At 47.8% G+C, this 21,854-nt stretch overlaps 1 protein-coding gene across 4 annotated transcripts in view; it reads right to left on the reverse strand.

The window, feature by feature from the left end:
* Positions 1-20,004, reverse strand: part of SLC6A20 (solute carrier family 6 member 20) — a 48,852-nt gene extending 28,848 nt beyond the window's left edge. For all 4 annotated transcript variants that reach the window (XM_075548963.1, XM_075548962.1, XM_075548961.1 and 1 more), the window contains exon 1: positions 19,884-20,004. In XM_075548963.1, coding sequence (XP_075405078.1) covers positions 19,884-20,004 — 121 coding nt within the window. The remainder of the gene's footprint in view (positions 1-19,883) is intronic.
* Between the last annotated feature and the right edge of the window lie 1,850 nt (positions 20,005-21,854).

The following is a 21,854-nucleotide window of genomic DNA, read 5'->3' on the forward strand; positions in this document are numbered from 1 at the left end:
AACTGATGTATTTCTGCAGCTGCTTTTGACTTATCTTCCACAAAATTTCATTTGCACATGATATTAATGATACATTAATGATACTGTTCAACAACTTCTGTGTTCTGTTAGGACACCTGTCTTTTGCATTCTCATAAATACAGATCCCTTCCAGTGGGTTGGCCAGGTGGCTACATACCTTTTCAAACTCGGACTCCAACGGCCTGTCACTGATTCCCACTGATAGTGACTCTACCCTATGGGACAGGGTAGGGCTGCTCCTGCAGGCTCCAGAAACTGAAAACTTTTACAGGATTTAAAAGCCTCATCTGTCTCCTGGGGTACAGCCAGTGGTTTCAAACTGCTGAGTCTGCAGCCAGCCCAATGCCTAACTTAGTACAACCACCAGGCTCCATACATCTTCCAGAAGAACTGAAATGAAAATGACCGACAAGGCCAAGGTCTAGTGAATGCGGAGGAATCCTGCACATTGCTGGTGTGTTATTAGTCTGGGTCAACTAGAGAAACAAATTCATAGACACACGTGTGTGTATCTGAAAGAGCTTTATATACAAGAGCAACTGAATATTGAGAAAACATCCCAGCCCAATACAGACCAAGTCCATAAGTCCAATATTAGCCCCTATGTCTGATACCAATCTTTCAATTCCTCTTCAGGCTCACAGAACATATGCAATGGTGCCGAGTACAGGAAGATTACAGACCAGGGGGTGGGAAGTCTTGTGGATCCAGTGGCGGTGGAAGCACCTCAATGCTGGCAGGGTCTCCACACGGCTCCTTCAGCTCCAGGTCTCCAGCATAGCTCCATGTGTCTTGTCAGCAGGAATGTCTCACAGGGAGTAAGCATGCGTCCCACTTCCAGAGAGCTGTTTATCTCCTTGGCTCCTCCACATGAAGTCATCAAGCTGCGATCTGATTGACAGGCTAGACTCCACCCCTCCAGACACTGACAGGAGGTTATGTAACTACCACAGGGTGGGAATATAAAATGGAACAGTCATTTTGGAAAACAGTTGGAAAGTTTCTTATCGAGCGAAGCCTACCCCATGACCTGGCAATTATGCTCCTTGGGGTTTCATACTACAGGGAGGGGGTGGAGTCATGGTTACACACAAAGCGAGGGCTGGGTGTTCACCATAGCTCCATTCATAGTTGCCTCGCACCAGTAACAACTTGATTGTTCTTTGTGGGATAAGCAGATTAGCTCCGATTCATGTGAAGAGTGAACTGCTACGTAACGTAGCCAATCAAAAGGAGCCGACCACTGGATCCATCTCAAAGGCATGACGCTACATGCAAGAAGAGGTTAGGTGCAAACGCTGCGTGTGGCCCGATTCCATCTGGGGTGTGGGGGCGGCTTTCAAAAAAATATTGGAAGCATCCATTATCTTTTAATTCTACTTTTCCATGACCTTTTGAAACCCCTGGGTAAATGACATTCTAGAAAAGGCCAAAAGCCACAGGTGGCCCTGTGGTTCCCAGGGTGCTGGGGAGGGGGAGGAGTTAGCTAAAAGGGGCGGGAGGAATTCTGATCGTGGTAGGGAAACACAATGTCCAAACTCAAACTGCCCACCAAGAAAGAAAGGGGAAAAAGGTGAATTTTTACTGTCTGTAAATGCCAACCTATCTGGGGGAAGTAGTGCAATCCTTAAGGGGCGGAGGTTGTGACCGTGTCTCACTGTCTTTGGAAATATTAGCAGGGGGACCTGTCCCTGGGGAAGGGCATTGTGCTTGGTAAAGCAGAAGGGCAGCAAAGCCCTAGACAAGATGGATGGACAGAGACTCCAGCAAGACAGTGACTGTCAGGACGGGGCTTCATCCTGTTGTGTGGCAGAACCCACGAGAGGGCATCTAAGAACAATAACAGCATCTCAATTGAAACATTTGTGATCAATTGGAGAACAAGTGCACCTCTTTCCAGGCAGGACGCTCCTGGCGCTTCTTCAGTCCAGGACTTCTGACACAGGCCCTGTGGGAGGAGGCCCTGCATCGGGGAGCGGCGTCGTCTGAAAGAGGGTGTCTGTGTGCCACGTGTTCTGGCAGGCATGTCGTGGTTCATGAACTACGGCCACCTCTTCTTTCCCGCAGCTCCCCGCACCCCCTGAGAAAGAGTCTCTTCCCCCACCTTCAGATCTGAGCTGAACTTGGGATTTGTCTTGACCTGCAGGATGTGAGCAAAGGGTTTCCCAGGAACTGCTGAGCCTAGGGCTGACCCAGCTCGCACCTTCCTTCTCAGACGGATGAACATCACGTAAGGTGCTCAAGTGGAGGGTGCTGGGTGAGCCAAGACCGAGGCCCCTCAGCCCACCGCCAGCACTGATTCCCAGGGTGAGGGGGCCGCCGTAGGAGACACACCTCCCAGCCCAGGAGGTCCGCTCCTCCGCATCCGGCCAGGAGCGAGTCCATGGGAGTCTCGCCGATGAACTGCCTGGGTGGACTCTCAGAATCTTGAGAAATGGTGCTGCTTGTGGGTGGCTTTAAGCCATTCATTATTATTGTTACTATTTTAACTCCTCAATGCCTCACCTTACAGTTCCTGAATACTAGAACATTCTCTTATGCTGCTTCAAAAAAATTTTTTTTAAATAAGTTGCTGCTGAGTCAGTTTGGATTGGCCAAAAATTTTAAATAAGTCGCTGCTCAGTCAGTGCTTCATGGACTGGTCAGGGTGAAACTCCCCCACCGGGTTCTCAGTGACACGCGTCTTGAAGTAGATCAGCACCAGGCCTGCTTTCCCTGGAAGACCTGAACCACTAGATTTCCCAGAGCAGCTGAGAACACCATTCATACCATTCAGAGGTCTCTGACAGCTCTCTGACCCAAACCAGGAAGCAGACACTGGCACGGAGTCCATCCTGATTCACTGGGGCAGGGAGAACTGCGCCTCTGGGTTTCCCAGACTGACTCTTTCTGGAAGGAGAAAGCCTCATTGATCTCTCTGGGAGCCGCTGGGGGTCTTGAACCGCTGATCATTTCCCAACCACGACGCTCCTTCTAAGCAGGACAGCCTATGACTGAAGCTGCAGACCGTATTCAGGTTGTGCCAGTGGCCCCCCCCCACCCCACCCCCCGTCCCTGACTCAGATGCTGCTCACAGTCACGAGCCCGCACCATCACCACTTTGTTCTGCTTGCATCTGGGACAGCTCCCCAGTCGTTGTCTTTGACAGCCTCGACCCCACCGTCTGTGGAAGAGCGCACCAGGCACTTCCTTTGCAGACTGTCCCTCGCACGGGGTTTTGGCCGGCATACCGCCAAAGTGGCCCCGTGTCTGTCTCCAGAGGCACGCGATGCGATCTGTGGCATTCTTGGTGACGTTAACTTGGATCACTCGGTCGAGGCAGCACTTCCTAGGTTTCTCTGCGGAACGTTTCCATGTCCCCTTGTGGAATTACAAAGATGGATCGTGCAGGGAGCCGGGCGGAGAGTCGGTTGCCATCCTACTCCTCATCATACTTCTTTGCCCACCGGTGTTCGTAGGCAGCCTAAGATACTTGATTGAAACAATCATGGTGCGGACGACTGAAAAATTTTAAAATTCCATCGTTCTTTCTACATCCGGAAACGTTAGGATAGTTTGTCACGCAGAAATGGATTCAACAACAACAACAAATGATTGCCATTGGCCCCGCTCAATATTCTCCCTGAGGACGAGATCACTGAAGTTAGACTCTTCAGAGGTAGATCCCCGATCTTCCTTCTGAGATGCCTCTGTGTAGATGCCAACTGGCAACCTTTTGGGGAGCACCTGAGTGCGGTGATCATTTGTACCCCAGGGACCCCAGAAACAGAATGGAGGCACCTATTCAGTCCGGTGTGACAGTGGGTGTCCTCCTGCGTGGGCGAGATACCACAGAACAGTGAGGTGGCCCAGGGTCCTTCAGCGGAGCTCTCAGCCTGGCCGATCCTGCTCATCCCCTCCCCCTGCGTGTCCCTCATCGCCCCTCCTTGGCAGGCTTTCTGGTTTGCAAGCTACCTTCTCACACTCAGTGCCTCTCTGCCTCCTTTCCACCTGGCCAAGAGCCACGCCTGGAATAAACTCCACACCCTCCTCCTAGGCTATCGGGCTCTGAGGCAGAGGGAGGGCTTTTGCTCTGGCCTCAAAAATGTACTCTCCCTTGGTTCAGTTCCTCCAAACCTGGCCTCCTCCTGGGGAGCCTCTAGGTCATGAAAATAGCCGCCAGGTCAGGGTCACCCTGACTCAGCACCTTGCTTGCCGTTGCTTCGGAGAAGACAGCTATGGGAAATTCTGCTACAATTTGTCTACTTGACTCTTGTTTCTCTTTCCACCGGGATGGAACCTCGTATTCCTTGCTCTGCCCAAAGCGGTGCTGGCAGTGATAAGCAATGCAGGGGATCCTTGTGGAGGGAGGAGGGAGAGTCTGGGGAGAGGAGGGAAGAAGAGGAGGGGAGAAGAGGAGGGAGGCGCAAGAAAGCTATTGTTTTGGATGTTTTCCCCTCCAGATTTATGTCTTTCTTTCGTTTTTATTATTTTAATAGTTTTATTGAGATAGGATTCATATATCATGCGATTCAGTCATTTAGATATGTTAAAGAGTTGTGCCATCTGTTTAGAACATTCGACTCATTCTTGCATCCATTATTATTAGCTCCCCATTTTCCCACAACTTCCCGTGTCAAAACCCTAAGAGACTGTTCATCTAGTGGCTATCAGTATAGATTTATCTAATCCAGGATTTCATATAAATAAGATAATTCAAAAGAAAAAAAACCAAACAACAATCACAAATAAAACACAGCAAAACCTCAGTCCCAAAGATCGCAGATAGTTATAGAAACTAGAACAAGTTAAAGATGGGCCCAGAGGACTGGCCCTCATGAAAACATCACGGAAGATGTGGATTCTAGAACAAAGTGTAGGGGTGTCCAGGAGAAAGCAGATGGGGCCCGGCTAGCACAAGTCTTAGACTTGTCTTCAAACATGCAGCCATCTAAGTGAGATGCCAACTAACTCCACATGGAAGAAGCACACCAGCCTGCGTGATCCAAGGCTGGTAAACAATATACTCTAATCTGAAGGAGGGAATGGTATCAGAGCTTAAACTACGAACACCCGGTTTGCAGAAGACAAACAATGAGTGACAGTGGGCACCCAGGGCCATTTTCGGGCTCCCCGCGTGGATTGTCTCTGCGGAATTCACTCTGACGCTAATCTAGGGACGTGAGTAGCCTGACGAGGGGACAGAGGGCATTGTAAAGTCCATTGCGACAGAGGTAGTTAGGCTGAAACCTAATACCGCATCATTTGACCTCTCTTTTGACCCATTTTAAAGTTCCAGGTTGTAATGTTTCCTGCTTTCTTTTTCATAGAGTTTTTCTCTGTTTTGTCTAGTTACTGTTGTTGGGTGGTTGTTGATTTCTGGGGGCTCATGCTTGGTTGCAGTTTGTTTGGCATGTCCTTCTGTCTATGAAATCCAGGATAGATAAAGCTATAGAGGCGGTAAGTGCATCAATAATCACCTAGGGGAATGGCGGGGGGTGTCCTGGGGGGAACGGAGACCTAACAACCATGAGCACGAGAAGGAAATGTTCTGAAATTGATTGTGGTGATGATTGCACAATTCTTTTCAATACCATTGAATGGTTATGCGAAGCCTAGACCAAGAAAACTATTTTATTTAAATGGCCAAAAAGGAAAATGAATACTTCTGGTTTTATTGTACCTGCCACACAAATCTCCCTCCCAGGTCCCAAACTCCCCAACACTAAGTTGAAGTCCCTGTCTCTGGTATCACCGGTTCTGCTGCTGTGGTATAGGCCACACAGCCTATTGGTGTCTCCCCCTCCCGCTCCACCCCTCCCCTCAGCAAACACTTGGCTCTTTGGAGACAGAGGTTGGGTCTTCCTGGCTCACAGTTGCACCTCTACCTCCTAACAGCGGGCGCATAGTAGGTGCTCAAGAAATGTTTGTGGCGTGGTTGCAATCTTCTACTTGGGCGAGCAGCTTGTGATAATCTTCACAGGGCAAGATGATGGAGACATCTGGATGCGTTAGCCGGGTCATGAAAAGAGTGTTTTAAATTACTTATATAAAACTCAACTGCGACTTTCTTTTGTGTTTGTGTTAGGCAAGTCTACATGACTGTGTACCTACCTCCCTTAGGATTAGCAAGCAGAAGGAAATGTTTGGACCCATGATAGTGTACTGTAATCGAATCAGGAGGACCCCTTGTAAGCATGAGGGCAAACATTGTCCTCTGAAAGAGATTTTTCTATGAGAACCAGAGGGACTTTTCAGGAGATGTTCTACTATCTGGTTTCTAAGAGTCAAGAGGAGGCTGTCTTCATGGAATACCACAAGAAATGATAAAGCGGAGACTTTTTTAATAAGGGAAAGACCCTTTGATGTTGAAAAAACATACATGAGGCTGCACTTACAGCCCAATGAGGCAATAAATAAAAACCATCGCTTTAAGAAATGACCTCATAGCCCTTCAAGTGGACGAAGCACTGGAAAGTATAACAGAAAGATGAGCTGAGACTGTAACAACACTCCTCTGTCTCTAATGAGAATTGCCGTAGATACTCGTGTCTAAGCCAAGTTTTTCCAGCACATTTTTAATGCAGTTTTGCGGTAAAATTAGGTGCCTCAGCCATTATTCGGGTCGGCAAATACTCGAGTACATATGGTACGAGATGAGAGAAGACTACAGACCCAACAGGTGGACCATGACCACTAATACATTCTACACAACATTTTCCCGGATATGTACCTGGATTGGGGCTACTCGTCCAAGGTAAAATGGATGGAGACAAATTCAGTAGCTAGATGTGTGTGTTATGATTAGTGCTGATGAGTCAGTCAGTTTGCTTCATAGCCGCCCCAGTACAACAGAACAGAGCACTCGCTCTCCTACACCAGCCTCACAACTCCTGTGTGCATCATGTTTGAGCCCACGGATGCAAGAAGGTCATCTTTTTATTTTTTTAATGACTTTCTACTATTTACCACCATTGAGTTGATTCTGACTCATAGTGACCCTACTCTAGGTTTCTGAGACTATAAATCTTTATAGATGACAGCCTCATCTTTCTCCCAAGGAGCAGATGGTAGGCTTGAACCAACGAAATAGAGGTTAACAGCTTAAAGCCTAACCCATGCCACTGGGCCCAGTATCTGCTTATGAGTTTTTTTTAAATTGTATGTTGCTTATGAATTTAAGAAATAAAAATTCACAGACTATTTTGTAAGTTATTCATATTTTAAAATTTACATTTTATAAAGTCATACAATAATGTAGGCTAAGAAGAAAATCAAAACCAATCTGCCTTCAGAGTTTTCCACATAGAACAAAAAATCTGAAAACCATGGGAAAGCATGTATAGAATTTAGACAAAAATATACTGTGACCCATTCTTGCTAGTGTAGACAAGAAAGCCATTCTCAGACACGGTTTAAAAGTGAACCATCAGCCATCCAGCAGAGAAGCAACAAGCCCACATGGAAGAAGCACACCAGCCTCTATGGTCATGAGGTGTCGACGGGATCACATAACAGGCATCAGAAGACCCCAAACAAACAAACAAACAAACAAACAAAAATATTGTTGAGAATGAGGAGGGTCAGAGAAGAGACCCAAAACCCATCTGTAGACAATGGGACATCCCCTTACAGAAGGTCACAAGGAAGGAATGAGTCAACCAGGGCGCAGTAGAGCACTGATGAAACACACACTGTTCCTCTGGTTCTTTGAGGCCTCCTCACCCCCGCCCCCCACTACCATGACCCCAGTCCTGCCTCTCACTGCAGGCTAGACGGGAGCACAGGTACAGATTATAGATAAGAGCTCATTACACACGGAATCCTGGAACAGGAATGGGAGTAGCAATACCAGGACAGTAGGGGGAAGGTGGAAAGATGAGGGGAGGAAGGGGAAACTGATTTGTAGTGATCGACACATACCACCCCCCCCCAGGGGGATGAACAACAGAAACCATGGGGAAAGGGAGACAGCAGACAGTGTAAGATATGAAAATAATTTGTAATTTATCAAGGGGTCACAAGGGTGGGGGCAGGGAGAGAAACGAGAGGATATGATACCAAGTGCTCAATAGAAAGTAATGTTTAGAAAATAATGATGGCAACATACGTACAAATCCAACTGATTTGTGGATTGTTATAAGAACTGTAAGAGCCCTCAGTAAAGTGACTTTTTAATAAAAAAAATTAAAGTGGACCATTTATTTATTAGTTCTAGAAATATTATTTGCATATGTACTCTAGCCAACCCAGTGCTGGACCAAAATAAAGGACTGAAATATAGAGTTGCTTTATAAAGGAAATAATAGTAAATGAATTAAGCAGAAGTCCATCGAAAAATAATATTGTTAATATTATTATAAGTAAGCACAAATAAAATATATAATTCTTGAACAAGAATAAACACAATATTAATAGTAAAATAATCATCACTAGTGTCTGAAATCCCACATGCCAACACAAACTGAAAGTTGTAGTGGGGATACAGAAAGGAGAAAGAAATAAAGAAAATAAACTTTTATAGATAATAGAAAACATTCTACTCTTGGCACTGATAACCCATTCAAAATTTAAACCAACGGGTAAAATAAAATTGGGAATTACACCTTTTAAATCACTTGTGGGCAGGGGGAAGCAAAGAAAAAGTACATCCTATTGTAAAGAACAAAATAAAACACCACAAAAAAAAAAAAACCCGGAAAAGGAATCAGCAAGGAAGTTCAAAACCAGCTTTACAAAAGGAGCAACATAATAAAATGTGAATAAAGATAAATGGATCAAAGTCCTCCCCTACAAGATAATGACCCTCTGGGTTATAATGATATAAAAATGTAAGCAACTCCAAGTTCCACGATTGAGCAATGGTGAAAAAGGCTACCTTACTACTGGGCTATGAGTTTGTTGTATTGCGGTGGCTAGTGTGTTGCTGTGATGTTTGGAGCTTCCGGACCAAGAACGGACCAGGGAGATGGAAGAGGCGGTCCCCTTTTGAACATGAGCCCCTCCAGCTGGAAAGCATTCAGAGCAGGGCTGCCTCCTCAAAGTCCAGTCTATCTTCATGAGGAGGATGGAGCAAAGATTTCCCCATTGGCTAATGAGGCGTGAGTCAAAATGAGATGAGACAGCGTCAAGAGCCCTTCATAACTGGCACATGGGAGGTACAGAGGATGAATACCCATTGAAATACTTCAACAAACTGACGCGATGCTGGAAGTACTCACTGATTTATGCCAAGAAGGTTGCGAGATAGCTACCTGGCCAACTGACTGGAGGAGATCCCTGTGTGTGACCATTCGAAAACAGAAAGAGGTGACACAATTACCTGTGGGAAATATTGACAACTGTCATTAAGACCACATGCAAGTGAAATTTGGCTGAAGATCACTCGACCACGATGTCAGCAGTACATCAACAGGGAGCGGCCAGGAATTCAAGCTGGATTCAGAAAAGGATGTGGGTCGAAGGATGTGTTGCTGATCTTGCTGAGAGAATATGCATGTTTTATTATGATGCAAAGGCCTCTGACTGTGTGAATCATAACAAACTGTGGATAACATCGCAAAGACGGAGGCTTCCAGGATATCTAATTATGGAACCTGGATAAAAGCCAAGAGGCAGTCGTTCAAATAGAACAAGGAGCTAACTGCCTGGTTTAAAATCAAGGAAAGTGTGCATTACCATTGTGTCCTTTGACTACACTTATTCAGTCTTGATGATGAACAAACGCTCCAAGAGCTGAAGCCCAGGAAGAGCTCCGCATCAGAAAGGAACAATCTTCCATATGCACATCATGCAACCTTGCCTGCGGAAAGCCAAGCGGATGTGAAACGCTTGCTGATGAGATCAAAGACAACCGCTTCAGTGTGGATGGTAGTTCAATGTACAGAGAACCAAAATCCTCACAAATGGATCGATGAACAACATCGTAACACATGGAGAAAAGTCTGGCGTTGTTGAGGATTTCACTTAACTTAGGTCCAACATCAGCACGCTCAGAAGTAGCCGCCAAGAAATCAAACACCAAATTGCATTGCCCAAATCTGCTGCACATGACCTCTTTAAAGTCTTTAAAGTCATAGAGCAAAGGTATCACTTTGAGGACTAATGTGCACTTGACCCAAGCCATAGTATTTTCAATTGCTTCATAGACATTTAAAAACATTTAAAATCCAATTGCTTTATTGTGAGAGTTAGGCTTATTGTGCCAACCTGACCAATAGGAACATGTAGGCTTAATCGGGTCGCAGTTTGATTTGGAGGGCAAAGAGAGAAGGGCTCTACAAAGCCCACCTCCCTCTATCTTGCTCTCTGGTGATGGGAGCGTGCTGGAGCGTACTGCTGCTTTAACAAGTTCTCTGCCTCAACCTGTGCGCTACGCCACCTGTGGGTCAAGCCAACCCATGGATCCTGTCGCTAGAGCTTGAGGCTCCTTTGAGACCTTCTTTGCCTCGCTGCTGGTGTGTACATCACATCACTTGACCTTGAGGCTGATGGATCCTGTTGCCTTGAGTTGTGCTCGATATCCCATCTGGGCCTGCTTCTCTAAGCTCTCAAGCTACTGACTGTTGGTGACACACCCTGCTGTCTGCTGCCTGTGGGCAGACTCTGCTTGCCTTGACTGAGGGAGGACTCTGCTGTCTGCTTCCTTGACCTTGGACCTGGAAGCCCAGTAAGTTGAAGGACTTCCAGTACACTAACTGTTCCACAGAAGTAAGTTAAAATGAGCCCTTTGTACTACTTTGTGGACTAATTAGCTGTTATATTCCTTCTTGCTGTATAAACATATATATATAGTCATAAGTGACCTGGTATTGTTTCTCTAGAGAATCCTACCTAACACTCTGGCATTCCCTGCTTTCAGCCAAGATGCATCTGATGTCAGACATGGAATCCATTGTCCCGGGTGCGTTTCTGAATCCACCTTGACTTTCTGGTAGCTCCCTGTCCAGATACTGCTGCCGTCATTTCTGAATTATCTTCACCAGACTGAACTTGCATGTAATATTAAGATCCTGTTTGATAATTTTTGCACTCTGTTGTGTCATCTTCTTTGGCGTGGTCACAAATACGGATGTCTTCCTGTCAGCTGGCCAGGTTTCTCGGCTTAGATTAGTGTGTGCTTCCAGTGTTGCGTCAGTTTACTGAAATCTTTCCGATGGAATTCTGTCAGTTCTTGGGAATTTATTTTTAACTAAAGCCTTCAGCCCAGCTTGGACTTCTTCCGTCAATCCTATCAGTTCTGATCACAAGTTGTGTATAAAGAAAGCATGGCCCTAATTTTTAAAAAGCAAAATAAAAATTATTATCTGGGGGTGGTGGAATTCTTGATGATTTTAAATCTGTGCATTTCTGTATTTCTCAAATGCTCTACCTGAGATGTTTACCGCCCATGCGCCCTGCCCACCCCAAGCCCCTTCCACCGACACATATAATACGTGATTCCAGAACATAGTGTTACTTATTTTTTTAATTAACTTAGCCTTTTTACTGATTGTCTCTTCTGTTAGTTCACTGAATCTCACTCAAAGAGGACATTCTTCCTGTGTGGTATTTATTCCTCTAATGCCCTTGTATCTCAAGAGACGAATGACCTTGAAGGCAGACACCTTCGGGGGGAAGGTTACTGGGGATTCCACACTCTTTCTCTCCTTCCACCGGCACACCTCTGTCTGCCCGAAAGACCACACACAGGTTTTTATTTTAGACCGGGTGTTTTGTCTTCTCAGGATGCGTGTGTTTCAGAAGCTCCAGTGCCCAGTGGAGGCTGAAACACTGTCCCACAGACCACTTTGAGGGCCACGGCTCTGATGTGTGCCATGGCCACCCCAGGACCTTCCTTTGCCTTCTTCATCCTGGTGATGGTCAGTCCCACGCGTCTACTTGGCCGTACTAAGGGACCCCCCCACCTCCGGTTCTTAGTCAAGTGTTGCTTGTCTAGGTGTTGCTATGAAGGTACTTTGTAGACATGGTTAAAATCAACCACCCGTTGATAAACAGAAAGGAGATCACTCTTGAAAATGTGGGTGGGCCCCATTGTTGAGGGCCCCATCCAATCTGTTGAACGCCTTACAGGCAAAACAAGAGCCTTGATTCTGCCTCAAGTTTTGCATCATAAAATCCTGCCTGGGTTCTCAGCCTACTGGCCAACTGCCCACACAGGTGATTGAAACGTTCCAGTCCCCAGCATTCCAGGGTACACTTACTTAAAATGGATCGACTTACCTACCGGTCTCTACTACAGGTTCTGATTCTCTGGAGACCCTCCTTCCACCTCAGTTTTAAAAAGCCAAAAAAAGAGAAAAGCTTCCTATGCAGAGTCACATACACTCAACTTTTCGAAAATAAAGAAAATAAAGGAAAGCCCCCTTTATTTGTCTAGATCCCTATATTTGCTTGGTCTAGAACAGCAGTTCTCAATTTATGGGTCTCAACCCCTTTGGGGGTTGAACGACCCTTTCACAGGGCCACCTAAGATCATCAGCAAACACATATCTCTGATGATCCTAGGAACCAAGACACCGCTCCTCTATTGTCTCCAGGTGGGTCCGCCCACATGAAGATCCGCTGATCTGGCGAGAAAGAAGCTATCACAACCTTCAAAGTGACCTTGGTTTTTTAGCAGACTGTCACAAAATGTAGCAATGTAGTTTACTGTTGTTACAGTGCTATAGTTTATTGTGCCAGCCTGGCTGATAAACACAAGTAGGATTAACTGAAGGGCAGAGGGATAAATGGCTCAGTAAGCCTCACCTTGGTTGTTCTGTGCCTCAGTTTAAAGGGGTACACTACCTGTGGGATGCCTAGCCTGTGGACTGTGTCGCTGTAAGTTGAGGTCCCTTTAAACCCACACGATTGGAATGTTCATCTCTGGAGCTGGGGTCTGACAGTTGATGACAGTTGGGGACCTGCCTTGCTGTTTGCTGCCTGGGTATATATAGCCCAGCTCTCTCTACAGAAGGGGACTGGCAACTGGCAGCTCTCAAAACTTGAAGGACTGCTAGTGTCTCACTGCTTTATAATTTAACTGTTAATTTCTTGTATTATCTATCTGTATATTATTTAACGGTTTACTTCTTGAATTATATATCTATCTTTATAAATATAATTACTAGCAATCTGGTTTGTCTCTCTAGAGAACCCTGTCCAATACATTTAGTAAGATTGTTACCCATGCTACGCCATGCTTCAAGACAGCATTTCATTTATTTGGCTTAGAAATAAATATTTCACAATACATAATTACATATCATTTTGTCATTAATTGCTATGCTTTAATTATGTTCAATTTGTAACAATTAAAATATATCCTGCATATCAGATAGTTACATGATGATTCATAACAGTAGCAAAATTATAGTGATGATGTAGCAACAAAAATATTTTTATGGTTGGGGTCACCACCACATAAGTTGTTGTATGAAAGGGTCGCGGCATTACGAAAGTTGAGAACCACCGGTCTAGAACATCTAGAATTCTTTGACCAGTGCCTCCTCTCCATCCCTGTCCCTTCAGCCAACATGGTCACTTAACTAGATACCCAGCACAGCCTCCATCTGGGCAATTTTTGTGAAGGAGAGCTCTGACCACATCATCCTGTGGGGGTACCAGCCCCCACAATCAAACGGGTCCAAGGAGCGATTGTATAATTGAGGAGTAAAATTAAAGAGACATCAGACAAGATAAAGCATGCGAATGCTCACCTCCCGGACAGCCATGATATGAGCAGCCTGGTCTGCACAGAGAGAGAGAATATATTTCCAACCAAGGCTTAAATATATTCAGGGGGCATGCAAGCCCCCCTAATTACAGGTAAGCGCATGTGTAACAGGAAGGGCTTGTACAATAGGCATACTATGCTCGACAGGACAGGGATGAGCTAGGGGTGGACACCCAATAGGAAGAGGAGGCACTAGGAGCATACATGTGACAGGAAGGCACAAATGTAACAAGATGGGCCAACTCTAGATTCAAGATGGCAGCCTAACCTTGGTTGTCTCTGAGTTGGTTTGACCTTAGTGTTTGGGTTTCCTTCAGGGGTACAGTCCATTATCCTCATCAGAAAGGAGCAGGCTCTGCTTAGGGTGGAACAGTCTACAGGGTCTGGTTGCTCTAGATGGCTGATAACCTTCAGGCAGATAACCTTTAAGCAGTGGACCTCCAAGTGTACAGTCATCGAGCATGGTGAGCAAACAGCACCTTGGGTTTGGCATCTAATAAGTGGGGCAGCCTGGGGAATGGCCTTTCTGTTTCCCTCATCTACCTCATCCGACATCCTGGTCTGCTGTCAGAGACAAGTTCAGCTTCTGGGTTTCTTCCAAGGCCCCAGGACAGGCTGGCTCCTCCCCACCTGCTGGCTCCCCAAGGACCACCATCACAGAGAGTGCCCGCCCCTACACAGGCGCACTGCTCCACTTGCGGAGCGCTTCCTCATCTTCGAAGACCTAGATGAACAGCTGGCCTTTCCGAAAGTCTTCCTGGGCAGTTAACCTTTCCTCTGGAGACATTCCAACGCATCCTCTGAAGACCTTTCCTGCTCCTTCATGGAGGGCGACTTTCATGTTTGACCCCCCCCCGAAGGTCAGTCACCATGGTTGTACACCCCTCAGCAGCCCCAGTGCAGCCCCTGACCGGTAGCACATATTCAAGGACTGTTTACTGCAAGATTGAAGCCAGGTGTTTAAAGGCTGACATTGCTTCTTATCATCCTATTATTCTGGGCCCCTTTCTGTTTACAAAACAACGATTCTCCATCCTGGCTGCGCAGGAGAATTCCCAGGAGAGGGAACGAATCTGGGTCCACTGCAGTCAGGATACCTCGGGGTGGGAGCCAGGCACCCGTATTTGCCAGAGCCCCGAGTGGTTCCAGCGTGCAGACGAGGTAGAGCAGCAAGAGCGAGCAGGGGCTTCGACACCAGCAAGTGAGCACCTGTCCTCCGGAGTGGCTGTTCCCCTACAGTGAGTAGGGACGGAGACAAAATATCGACCCTACAGTCCATTGTACCAAGAGGAGCCAGGGATGGCTGCCTGGAAGAGGTCACCTTTCATTTAGAGAGGGTCAGGAATGTGGGGTCCACCTGGCAGAGGCAGGTCACCATGCAGAATGTGTGTGCTCAGAGGAGGGCAGAGGGGGAGAGGAGGCTGGACGAACAGGGACAAGTAATCCTTAGCAGTGGGTAGGCATTGCAATCCCACCAGCCCGGCTCCAATGTCAAGGTCAGCAGTGGGGAGGTGTCGCATCAGAACTAGGTGGAGGAGGTCCTTGCCCCGTGGATATTCGGACATGGGGGTCCTGGGGCAAGGCTGGGACTTCTTGTCTTGGACTAAACAAGAAAGCCTGGGCCTGAATCCATTCACCCCCAGCTGCTCCTGCTCGGGGCCACCTTGTGTTTCCTGCCTACAGATGGAGGAGGCAGGGCACCCTAGGAGTATTGTGAAGACTGAATCAGACACCTGCAGAGAGTGTGTCCCACAATGTCCTGCACCCACTCGGGGCCCGATCCCGTTTCAGGTCTCCTTCAGAGTAGGAACTCCGGAATGAGGCCACGTGTGGCTTTTCGGGGGCCCGGAGTGCAGTCCTTCCCAGCTGCAGCAACCCAGCCTCTTTCCAGCTCACTCTGGAAAGAATATGGATTCGATGCTTGATACCTTCTGAGATTCAGGTGGCTGCCCCAACAGTCTTGTAGAAACATCACGAACCAGGGAATGCAAACACACACACACACACTCTCTCTCTCTCTCTCTCTCTCTCTCTCTCTCCAAGGAATGGTGATCTTGACATTCATCTGTCCTCCATGTAGTGACTTGGTTTGGATTCCCTCCCAGGCTGGGTGCTGGCGTGAAGAGCTGTCGCTACCACAGGGCCTGGGTCCAGAGGAGTACCGGGGCTGGCTCAGACCAAGTCACAAGAGACCCTTGTGTACATCTTTCCCCAAACCCTCCTGCAGGGACATTATGTTGGTAGTTTGAAACCAGCCTTAGATGAGCATATTTATACCACAGGGATTGGCTTAGGTCCCTTTCCCCCAAAAGCCAGTTGCTAAGCATTTATCAGCAGCCTGACTCTGGGCAGCCGGTTGGCCGGTGGGCCGGGGGTAGGTGTGGGTGTGGGTAGCATAGCTCTCAATGTGTGGCCCACAGACCAGCAGCTTCAGCATCACCTAGGAGCTGGGTGGAAACCCAGGTCCTTGTCCTCACGCAGCCTTCAGAACCCCAAACTCTGGAGCTGGGGTTCAGGAATCTGCAGGTAATCCAGGAGTGTGAGGAGCAATGCTCTAAGCAGTTTGGGGTTGGCAGGGTGAAAGGGGCCCCAAGAGCTGCCTTCCAGTCTGAGAGCCCCATAGACTCACTGCACAGTCAAACAGCCCCCTCTGCCCTTCATCCTTCAAATCAAGAGAGAAAAGAGGAAAAGCCTCCACTTTCCCACCAGCCACATGACTGGCCCCGCAGTTTTCTTCACTCTCTGAGCACCCGTTTATAGACAATTAAAGAAAGCCCTGGTTTTAGTCTGACCTGGCTACTCCAAGCCTGCTGGTTTTGTTCCAGAGATGTTGTGAGGTTCCCTCATCTGCCTGTTCTTTTAAAAAAATTTTTTTTTAATTTTATCCCAGAGCAGCCGGCCCATGTGGCACAGAGATGTTTGGAACCTGGCATGGGTCCTTCTGAATTAACATTCCTCTTGCTGGGCCTGGCGGGGAGACCAGGAGGGAAACAAGCCTTCCCAGTCAGGGCCGAGCCCCTGCAAAGAAGCACAGCCTCCTAATCCGTTTGATGCTGGGAAGGATTTTGGCAGAAGGGCCTCCTTGGTTTATACACAAACTCTTTGTTTGCTGGGTGGGGGTGGGGAGGGATGGGGGTAGAGGGAGTGATGGGTCACATGTGGTCTGGCTAATTTGTCCCTTTCTCTGGTGGAGATTGGGCTTGTAAACTGGCTGGCTTTCAGAAAACACCAAGCTCTCCTTAATGGGTGATCCCGCTCATTGTGTAGACACAAGCTTGGGAACAATCGTTGGTGTCCCCACCTCTTTTGCTCTGTAGCTTTCTCTGGAAACAAATACATCCTGGGGGGGGGGGGTCTCCTCTGACTCTACCACTTTTCTGGGCTAATGGGGCACCAGAGGGACCCCTGGGTTGGGGCAGGTCTCTCCAGGACTCATGTGGGCTGAGAGCGAGTGGGGAGAGAGGCAGACGACAGACATTGAGCCTGGTCTAAGAGGAACGAAGTGGGAGTTTTCCGGATTTGGGACTGACTCATGCAAAGGTGTGCAGTCGAGAAAGGGAGAGTTGTTCAGAACAGATGGAGGCAGGGAGAAGGGAAGATGGGAGGCAGGAAATGAGAGGCAACTACAGGCTGGTGTTGGTCAAGGGTCTTGTGAGTCAGGATAAGCTGTTTGGGTTTAATTCTGCAGACACTCATGCCTGAGAGGGGGCTGTCCACCTTTCCTGTGTCCACCTGCCCTGCCCGCTAATTCTTCCTCTATGCATCTTCCATCTATCGTCTACCTACCAGTCCATCTATTCATCATCTCTCTCTTCAGCCAGCTAGCCAGTCAGCCTAAGGATATTTTGTACCAGGCCCAGGATTCATTTCTGTTGCTTTTCCCTGGCATCAGACAGCCTCAAGGTTTCCCGAGCAACCACTTGATAGGTATTCTATTTCAGAATTACTCAACTCCACCCATGTCCACCTGCAGACGATGTCAGGTAATGGAGTTGTTATACACAAGGACTTAAGTGGTCAGGTGACAGGAGGCTCTGCTGGCCGGGCGTTTGGGAAATATACACCCGGCATATCGTAGCTCGAGTGGAAATCTCATGCAGGCAAATCAGTCTTTCAAACATCATTCAGGAAGCTGTTAGACCTTATGCTTGTCAAGTCAGTAGAGGGTATTTCTGGACTTCAAATAGAAAAAAAATCTGCACTTCAAATAGAGGCCAACAAAAGGAATCAGAGAATTAAAAATTTACTCCCTTAAAAACCTTTGTGGATTAACCTTTGTCAAGTTGTTTTGGGGCTGGTGTGGGCATGGGGGTGGGTAAAAAGGGAGAAGTATTTTGGGTCCTGGTTTCCTTTTTTTAAAATCACTTTTTGGGGGCTCTTACAACTCTTATCACAATCCATCCATTGTGTCAAGCACATTTGTACGTTTGTTACCATCATCATTCTCAAAACATTTGCTTTCTATTTGAGCCCTTGGTACCAGCTCCTCATTTTTTCCCTCCCTCCCTACTTCCCTGATCATGGTTTTCTTAAGTGAGTTACATTTCCCAATTGTATCTTGCATTGCCCACTACAGTGAAAGGCCATTCCATGCTGATGATAGTGGACACATGCACGCACACACATACATGCACAAATGCACACGAACACACAAACATACATGCATACACACACAAACACAGATACACTCATACATGCAGAACACAAGGTAGCTTATAAAAAGCACGCAGAGAGCTGATACCAACTGCTCAATAGAAAGTAAATGTCTAGAAAAGAATGAAGGCAGCATATGGACAAACATGCCTGATGTAATCGATGTATGGATTGTAGTAAGAGTTGTACAAGCTCCAATAAAATTATTTTTTTAAAAAAAGGGCACCCAGAAATAATCATTGTTAACACGCTGCTGTGGTCTCTTCTGTTGTTGTTTTTTCCCCCCTCTGTATTTTTTGTTGTTTTTCTTCTCTGTGTATCTTAAAATATAATTCAGAGCATCCATTTTATATAGCTTTGACTCTAACGTCTCCTCCCTCCATTCTTCATAGATCATATGAATGTATTAATACACATTATTAATATAATTATACAAGAAAATACTCGTGTTTCTGAACACTACCCCCATTTTAATGTGCGCAAAGAGCGCAATGACAGGTACTATAATTTATTGAGCCAGTACCCGATAGCTGAGGTGGCTCCCTGAGTTTTGCTCTTGTTAGGAGAATTGAGTTTCCTCTTTCCTACCCTCTATGAATCTCTAACTGCTCCTTGTAGATAGAATGCTGGCACTGGGACAATCGAGAGCTCCCACTCCTCAAGCCTTGAATTCATATGAAAAGATTTCACAAAGTTCCAGTGGGGGGGGGCGGTGTTGAGAAATTCCATTATCTTTCCACTGCATTTTTTCCAAGAAAGTTTTGAAGCCCCATCCCCTGCCTTCCAGAAAGGTACTCGCTCTGCACTCGACTCCACTCTGCTGTCACATTCAGGGGATAAAGTGGGCGCGATGCTCTGTTTCCCGTGGAATGATGGATGCGTTGGAGGGAAAATTAACAAAATGCAAAAGCAAGGCGGTCACCTTCCTGACATCTGAGGTCTCCACGGCCCAAACCAAATTGTTGTACATGCTTTAGAGGGGCGGGCGGGCCAAGAAGCTTTTACTCTGTGCTTCTAAGCCCGTGGCTGGATGGTTTAAGATTAGGATCTGCAAAGCCACGGAAAGCATTTCCGTTGAACAAGACAACTGTCTGTCACTCCTTCCACACCTAAGTGGAAGATTTTTCTCACTCGGCAGTCACATAGCTCAAAGACCTGCTTTTCTCCTCCAGCCACGTGCCCAGCGCTTTGAGACACTCACTGAGCGGCAGATGACCAATGAGAGTGTGAATGGGGGGACTTGGCCGCCCCTAGATGCGGTGGGGGTGAGGTGGGGTTGGGTGGGGGTGGGCGGGGGCTACAGCGGTGTCCACACAAGGACTTTGGATCCGCGCTCCAGCTCAGGAAGGAGATGTCCTGCGTGTGAAATAGGACTTTGTAACTGGGGGCCCGACTCACCTAGGTCCCCAAACCTCCGTGTCTAATGGGAGCCATCCCACAGCGCGCCCCTTGGGGGTGGGGGGGCTTCGGGGACTGACGGACACCGCCGCGCCGCCCGGGCGCCAGCACTCACCTCCGCCGTACATCTGGCACAGGTAGGGAAAGCGCCACACGTTGCCCAGGCCCACGGCATAGGAGATACAGGCGAAGACGAACTGCAGCGGGTTGGCCCAGAGCGGCCGCGCTTTCTCCATGGCCGCGGAGCTGGGCGCGCTGGGTCTGGCTCGGTGCGCGCTTGGCAGCTGGGCACGCTGGGTCTGGCTCAGTGCGCGCTCGTCCGGCGCACCGTCCCGCCCCGGTTGGCCTGGGGGTGGCCCCGAGCCTCGGCCGCCTCTCCGCGCGCTGGAATCGCTAATCTTATTAACGCGCGCCCGTCGGAGGGGCGAGGCTGCTCAGTGGAGGACTGCCAGCCCCACCCCTCCGAGAAGACGCACCAGAGCTCCTGGTTCGGGTTCGCCCCTGCGAGAGCCGTCGGGCCTCGGCGCTGGCTGCCCGAGCTCCTCCTGGGCGGGCAGGCCACGTTCGCCCGTCGTCAGCACACTGTGTGAGGGGCGCGGGGTGTGGACCCGCCTCTGAACCACACCAACACCTCTACTCCATCACGCTGAGATTGCACTGGATGAAATTTCCCATGGTCTGCCCCATTCAGCCTGAACAAAGGGTCATGTCACCTCCCAAGGTGAGAAAGACAGGCGGAGCAAAGAGATGGAGCGTGGGGGGTAGGGGGTGGGTCGGGGTGGGGAGATAGAGTCTGGGTGTGCTCAGTGAGGTACCCTCTCCCACTCCCCCCAGGAGGGGACATGGGAGAAGTTCCATCGGAGGATCCCTGACGGCTGGGTGGCTTTTCCCTCCTTTCGGTTCAAGGGCCAGGTTCTGTAGGCCAACTTTTGCCAGGAATCGGCTTTGGAACTAGCCCTGTGTTTTCCCAAACCAAACTCGCTGCCATCTAGTGGAGGTGACACTATAGGCCAGGGTAGAACTGCCCCTGTGGGTAGCCGAAGTCGTAACTCTTTACAGCCTTTGTCCGCAGTGGGGTCAACTGGTGATTTTGAACTGCTCACCCTGAGTATTGCAGCTTAACGCTTAACCCCCACACCACCACGGCTACTGGGGCTTCAAGCAGAGAGGCTCACTGGTGGGGCCTATACTCTGCTTCTATCAGCCGGTTTTCAAGAGGGTTGAGAGTGGTCCCTGGAATAAGGAAAGCTTGGTGCTTTGGGAAAATGTAGGATTTAACATCAAAGCCCAGTTGGGCCACTGACTTAGCTGTGTGACTTTGGGTCCGTCCCTTAACCTCGGGGAGCCTCAGTTTCCCCATCTGGAGCGAGAGCAAACCTGTTTCACTGAATGGTCTCTTTTGAGGCCTGATGGTTTAACCTAGTATCAGACCCACTGGAAGTGCTGGGGAGGTAAGCCCACACGGGTCTGAATGAAGGTGTTACGGACAAAACACTTGGGACAGTGCCTGGCAAATAAGAAGGGTTAAGATGGTGCTTCTTAAATTACATAATTAATAGGGGAGGTGGGAAAAAGGAAGGGGTTGGGGGAAACCAACCCAGGGATGAGGGAACAACAAGTGAACTAAAATCAATAGAAGGAAGGTCATAGGATGCCTAGTGGGGCTTAATCAAGGGCAATGTAGCAGCGAGGAATTACTAAACCCAAATGAAGGCCGAACATGATGGTGGGACAAGAGGAAAGTAAAAGGAAATAGAGGAAAGAATTAGGAGGCAAAGGACATTTATGAGGGTCTAAATACAGGCATGTGTGTATATACATACATATATATACACATATATATAATGAGAGGGGAATAGAACTATGTACTCATATCTATATGTTAAAAATTAAGGTTGCAAGTGAACATTGGGCCTATGTACTCATATCTATATGTTAAAAATTAAGGTTGCAAGTGAACATTGGGCCTCGACTCAAGTACTCCCTCAACACAAGAACACTTTGTTCTAAAAATCCGGCATTCTGTGATGCTCACCTTCAACATGATTGCTGAAGACAAAATGAATGCATAAGCAAATGTGGTGAA

Source organism: Tenrec ecaudatus, chromosome 4 (genome assembly GCF_050624435.1).
Source record: "Tenrec ecaudatus isolate mTenEca1 chromosome 4, mTenEca1.hap1, whole genome shotgun sequence".
Taxonomy (NCBI): Eukaryota; Metazoa; Chordata; class Mammalia; order Afrosoricida; family Tenrecidae; genus Tenrec; species Tenrec ecaudatus.